Source organism: Tachysurus vachellii, chromosome 16 (genome assembly GCF_030014155.1).
Source record: "Tachysurus vachellii isolate PV-2020 chromosome 16, HZAU_Pvac_v1, whole genome shotgun sequence".
In the NCBI taxonomy this organism is placed as follows: Eukaryota; Metazoa; Chordata; class Actinopteri; order Siluriformes; family Bagridae; genus Tachysurus; species Tachysurus vachellii.
In genome coordinates this window covers 17362172-17368337 of record NC_083475.1, presented here as the reverse complement: position 1 = coordinate 17368337, position 6166 = coordinate 17362172, and the positions used below count along the sequence as shown (strand labels likewise).

Here is a 6166-nt window from a genome sequence, read left to right as displayed (position 1 = left end):
TCCTGCACACACACACACACAACCACAAAACAAATATTTTTAATAATAATTAACAAATGACACCCAGTGTTTTTAATTTCATCCTAAAAATATAATGACTGATAACAGAACCTAGCTCAGGAGGGCTATCATCATAAAAAAGTAATAATAATTAATTTAATAATAATTAAAGGTAATAATATTAATATATCATGCTTGACCCTCACCTAAAATCTCTTAAGGTACCCTTTAAGCTAGATAAGTTAGTAGATATCTAGTAAAGATATGATTTATTGTAACTGGACACATTAACGTACAGTTTGAGTGAGTAAACAAACCAAAACCCTCCAAGAAATCGACACCTCAGGAAAAAGGTGTGTATTGTACTGCCCCACAATTCTTGGACATGTACTGTGAGAGGACCACCATGTTAGAAAAGACACTGAGGATTTATTTGAGTCATATCTGAAGGTTTTCAAAAAAAAAAAAAAATGAAAAAATAAAATTGCATTAGTCAATAGTTAATACAGAAATAAACAATGGCACATATTGGAGTTTCTAATTCAAAACGTTAAGTGGTGTTTTGAGGAGACAAAGTTAAATAAATTACTAACAAACATAGAAATCTGGATATTATGTACAAAGGGAGTTATGAGAACAAAAAAAAAATCTACAATTCAAATTTTATATTTAACATGACAGCGGTGTTACCCTATTATACACTGTATGTCTGTGTACATACACACACATATATACACTTTAGGTGTGTGTATATATATATATGTAAATACGTGTGTGTGTGTGTTAGTTTTTTGTCATTTTGTATTCAGGAATAAAAAAATAGGGGGAAAAAGTGAGACTTAGTTGCATCCTCACCAATACCTGCTAAATAGACTCTTTCTAAATAATACAGATGAAAACTCTTGGATTTAAAAGAAAGTAACAGACTGTAGCTAAAAACACTGCTTCTGAAAACGTGTGTGATTCTCAAAAAAAAAACAAAAAAAAAAAACAACAACAACAAAAAAACGATTTTAATCTAGGACCCATTAAAAAAACAGGTTGCCAGAGTGATTAAAAACTCCACAAACCATAATGACAACTGCATTGGGAATAAAAAGGGATTTAAATATGAACGGTCTAAAGCAAATCTGTCTAATTTAGACACCTTCAGGTTTATAATGTTTTTCAAATTTGTGGCAGAATTTCAGTTCTGAATCCCGTGACCGAGTGTAAACTTCTTGAAATGGCGATCAGTCAAGAGACCACTTCACCTGCTCATGTGCATGACATCTTTAAAATAAAGATGAAACATAAATTAATCACCACAACACAACAGACACTTACGTTTTTAAAGTTAATAATGATCCTTATTGGTATTGTAGACTTTCTGTAAACACGTTAATGTGAGAACTGCCATGTGGAGGGATTAATGACTAACAATGGTGATGGTGGATATACAGTATATCGATATTGTTTTTATCACTGTACATGAAAACAGTTAACTGTAAAGATCCTTCATGAACCGTTCGTGCTTCCGGACGCTTCGGCGTCGCCGCTGTGATGAGTGACGAGGAATCTGAGCTCGGAGGAGATTACAGGGAAATGGGCGTGTCTTAAAGCGCTAAGTGGAATCTGACAGTGAAGAGCTGAAGTGATGCTAAGGGTGTAACAAAGTCGATGCTTGGGTGAGGTGAGGTGAAGTGAAGTGAGGTGCTGGACTGGACTGAACTGGGCTACTTAGTCCCCTGCATAGCATTTGTTTATCTGGCAGTAGCTTGGAAAAAAGAAAGGGAGCGAGAGACTTTTTATTAGCGACGCCATGCCTCATATCCACAGAGCTCAAGAGAACATCCAGGTGTGTATAGTGGTTAGACTACTCGTGTCCATATCATCAGTCTTTCAGGGAAGTCTTTCTTCAGGCTTTTTTCTTGTTTTTTTTTTTGTTTGTTTTTTGTCATTTGTTTTATACAAAAACACTGAAATGTGGTGAGGAGCAACTTTAGTTCTTATAAGATAAACGTCCTTTTCTCTAAATGCCATCAATGCCCTGGCCATCACCCATGTGTCCATCACAGTAAAGTCTCTCTTCCACACACACACACACACAGGCCCAACCCATATGCATCTATATTATCTATGCGTCAGACAGGCAACTCTGAATACTGTCCATCCACAGCTGTGCGTTTTGGCTGTCCTGCGCACAGAAGTTGTACACTCGCTTGGTTGTTTTTAGCTGAGGAAAGAGAAAAGAACGAGTCGATCAGTTTCAGACAAAACTACAATGCATACAAAGACAATTGACTTAGTAATTCGTTTAGAGTTCAGTTTTAAAATTAGAAAATTAAGTCAATATTACAGAACGAAAGGTACGCGTATGCCTCGGTGGTTGCCAGATATTTCTAATAGTTTTTTTTAAGTGTTCAGATCTAGCCTCCAAACACCGGCACTTGGCTTTAAAAATTGGGGGATAGAAAATGTGGACTTGAGAAGCAGATTGGTTAAGAAATAAGAATAAAGACTAATATGAGCACATTGATGAAATGCTGGTAAGCAGTGAAACAGATCGAAAGTAAATCTTGGAAAATGTCAATATACTGCTGTAAGTATAACTGCAACAAACGTGGTTTTAATTAAGAAAACGGAGGCTTCGTGGTTCCGTATTCAGCGGCTTATAAAATAGCACTTGATCCAGCATCGAATTACTTTTATCTTATTTTTAACATAGCACTATACTTTGTTAACTGGATACGCTGGAGAAAAATCAAGGTCATGAAATCGTACACGTTATTTCTTCTGCTCTTACTTCATTTTGTGCCAAACAAAGAAAATTAGTTTTTTATTAATACATTGTACTTTCCTGTAAAGAACACACACAGTTTAAAGTTTTCTATAAAAAAAACTCTTTAAGATAAGAAACGTTCCTGATGTCCTCTGAGTGGAAAAGCTTTTTGTATACTTTAAAGGTGCTAAATAGAAAACCGCTAAACTGTTAATACTGTACTGTTGATACTGACGCTTCAGAATCATGAGTAACTGCTTTAAATACGTCTCTGAAATCAGCCCTTGGTGCAAAGTCGACTGTGCAATTCCTGTTCACCAGAAATACTCACATCAAAGAAGGCTTTTTCCTCAATGTTTTTTGGGGCTCCCATGGCAGGAGCGCCCGGAATGACGGTCTCTACCTCGGCCAGTTCGATAACCCCTTTACACTCTCGGTCCTGCCTCGTCTCATAGTATCTCAACTGATCGAAGAAAAAAAAGAGCGACGAAAAAAGACAGTGAGAACAAGTTTGCATTCCTGCCTTTTCTCAGTTTCTCATTTCATCAGTCAGCGATCTTTACATTTTTAACATGTCTCACATACCTGGTGTTTGGTCTTGTCCAGCACAAACCAACGTGGCCTCCAAGGTTTCAGCAAAGCCCCCTTCTTAAATAAGATACCTTCAAAGCTCCTAGAAACAAAAACACAGTAAAAAAAAAAACTGTTAGAATTGACATGACATACTTGATTCTGATTGGACTGGTTTCCTTTAATAATACAGCAGCTCTGACAATACATCTGATTGAGTTTTATGTTTATGGACTCGTTATTATGTGTACAGCGACTTGAATGCTTGATGCCCCGCGTCTTCTATGACTAATGATGTTTTAACTTAGCAGACTAGAACAAGTCTGGAGAGCAGGATACACACCGGTTCTCACTCTCAGTAGTCCTGAACTGGGAGTAGAGCGAGCTGGTGGTGGTGCGGCTGGTGGCGGGCGTGGAGGTGGCGCTGGCTTCGCACTCCAGGGCCAGGTTGATGGAGGAGCCGACGCCGCTCTCCTGCAGGTACATGCCTTGAGTGCGCCTCTGATGGGTAAGGTTGGATGACATGAGGAGCGGGCTGGAGAACGAGGGCTGGAATTAGAAAGAGAAAGAGTGTGAGATAGTGAGAGCGACAGAACGTAACTGTGATGAGGGGGCAGTTTGTGAATCAAAGGGCACTTTCTTTGCACTCAAGGGGCCTTTTCTTTTGCACATCGCTCAAGACAGGATCTATAGAATTCCCAGAGGAAACCAACTTCAATGGTATTTGCTCACAAAAATATGCAAAACGGCGTCTTGTCTTCGATCTCTTTATAGAAAAGTTTCAGTTCTCTAAAGAAACCATTTAAATTAAACAAGGACATCGGATAATTATTAGCAGAGAATATCTGATGTTTACGCTGTATTGTACCTTCTATAATCTTATCAGTAACGCCAAGTAATATCTCACATCCTGTTTAAACTGACATGTTGGTAAGATTCTCTTCCTGAGAGAAAAAAAACACCTCAGAAAGCACGCACTCTTTTCCGTTGTCGCCTTTCAAAACCAAACCGAAACCAAATTTAAAACAAAACAATAATATCTATGCATTGCTCAAAAGGAACTGGCAGAGAAGTGTCACTTCTAAGAGTCTCAGGAGGATACTGAGGTCTACAGGCAACACGTTATGGTCATATGACCTACTAACGATCCAGTGCAAATTGAAGTGAACTCGAGCACAACAACAAGCTTGTAGTTTGCATTAACAGGAATGTAGGCTGCATGGAATATGTTGCATTTCTGCAGTGATATGTACTGTATATGCGTCTGGATCGTCATTAAATCTCACCCGACTCTCTAGCTTGGTCTCAGTGCGCTGTGTGGTCTTTATTTTATCCCATATCTCTTTCCATCTCTCTGAGGTGTGTCCAAGCTCAGCCTCAAGGCTCTGCACATCCTACACACACATTAAAATGAAGACATCAGGATTGCATATGCAACAGCATCATTTTTGTCCCTACGAGTACTGACTCTGATCTCAGAACAGACCTGTAGCAGTTTGGTAATGGCATCCGGTAGCACTTTGCTCAGGCTGTCATAACAGGGCCACACCACCTGTCTCTGGGATTTGGGCGCGGCTGTCTCGCCTCGCTCGTCCTCCGGCCCCTCGGTTTTCCCCCGCACCAGCTCCCAGTCGTAGGACGGCCCCTCCGAGAGCGTCTCCTCCGTGTAGAAGTCCCACACTTTCAGGTTGGAGATGAAACTGTAGGGTTTTAAGACCTGGGGGAAAAGGTAGAAGAGTTTCAGCTTGCTCTCTGAAAGACACGGTACTATCATAGAAAGCGTGCAATTTTCATTATTATTATTATTATTATTATTATTGCTATTACTGTTTATACTGTCACCTTCCTCATTCCCCATTTTTATTTTATTTATTTATTTATTTATTGATTGTTTAATTTAGTTTTTGTTTTTTTTTTGTTTTGTGTGATACTATTATCTTTATCATTATCATTGTCATTATAATTATTATTATTTAAATTAATATATATATATATTCCTCTAATTTTTATATATATACGTATACATTTTATATCTGTTGTACTTCCCTACATGCTCCTTCATTCATATATCTCCACTCCCACACCCAGTTACACTTAGTCACACACACACACACACGTTTTGTTGGTCTTTGTATTTGTATTTTGCATCTAATTTCTCTTCTGTAAATATTGTAATTGTTTGTTTGCATAATAAAAAATAAATAAATAAATAAATAAATAAATAAATAGAAAGCGTGCAAGTCATCTGAACATCATTACCTCCTCTTCCTCTGGAGAGAACATGTAATTGTAGAAGATGGGGGTCTTCTTGTGCAGACGGTCGATGTAATCCCACACGGATTTAAACACCTGAGGGTTCTTCCTCTCTCCTTTTTCCTCATACATGATACCTAGATAGAGGACATAAGGCAAGGTAAACACAGACACCCTGCTGCTCAGAAATTCCACTTCAAGCTCCACATTACTAGTGAAATGAGATTGAACTGAAAAAAAGACGTTAAGCCTGACTTTAAAACATCACCTATTAAGTAGAAGTTTAACGTTTAAACAAAAATGTCGAGAGGAATGAGACTCACCTAGCTCTATGCGCTCATAATCCGAGTCCAGCAGAAAGGTCCGGAAGCGATTAGACACACAGTGATAAGCCAGGAACTTCAGATAGTACTGACTGAACTCAAACTCCATAGGGAACTGATGATGGATCTGGAAAGAGCCAAGCATGTCAGCGTGAGCTATTAAATCAACAAGGTTCTTTAACTGTACACAAACGTACACGATGCACAATCACTGTACACTGAAATAATAATAATAATAAGAAGAAGAATAAAAACACTG

At 38.3% G+C, this 6166-nt stretch overlaps 1 protein-coding gene across 5 annotated transcripts in view; it reads right to left on the bottom strand.

The window, feature by feature from the left end:
* Positions 1–254: 254 nt before the first annotated feature.
* The window catches only part of sbf1 (SET binding factor 1), a 58751-nt gene continuing 52839 nt past the window's right edge, over positions 255–6166 (bottom strand). For all 5 annotated transcript variants that reach the window (XM_060890075.1, XM_060890076.1, XM_060890077.1 and 2 more), the window contains 8 exons: positions 5908–6034; positions 5591–5721; positions 4818–5048; positions 4618–4725; positions 3675–3880; positions 3347–3434; positions 3093–3224; positions 255–2215 (listed from right to left, as the gene is read on the bottom strand). In XM_060890075.1, the coding sequence (XP_060746058.1) occupies positions 2117–2215; positions 3093–3224; positions 3347–3434; positions 3675–3880; positions 4618–4725; positions 4818–5048; positions 5591–5721; positions 5908–6034 (1122 nt within the window). In that variant the 3' untranslated portion in view covers positions 255–2116. The remainder of the gene's footprint in view (positions 2216–3092; positions 3225–3346; positions 3435–3674; positions 3881–4617; positions 4726–4817; positions 5049–5590; positions 5722–5907; positions 6035–6166) is intronic.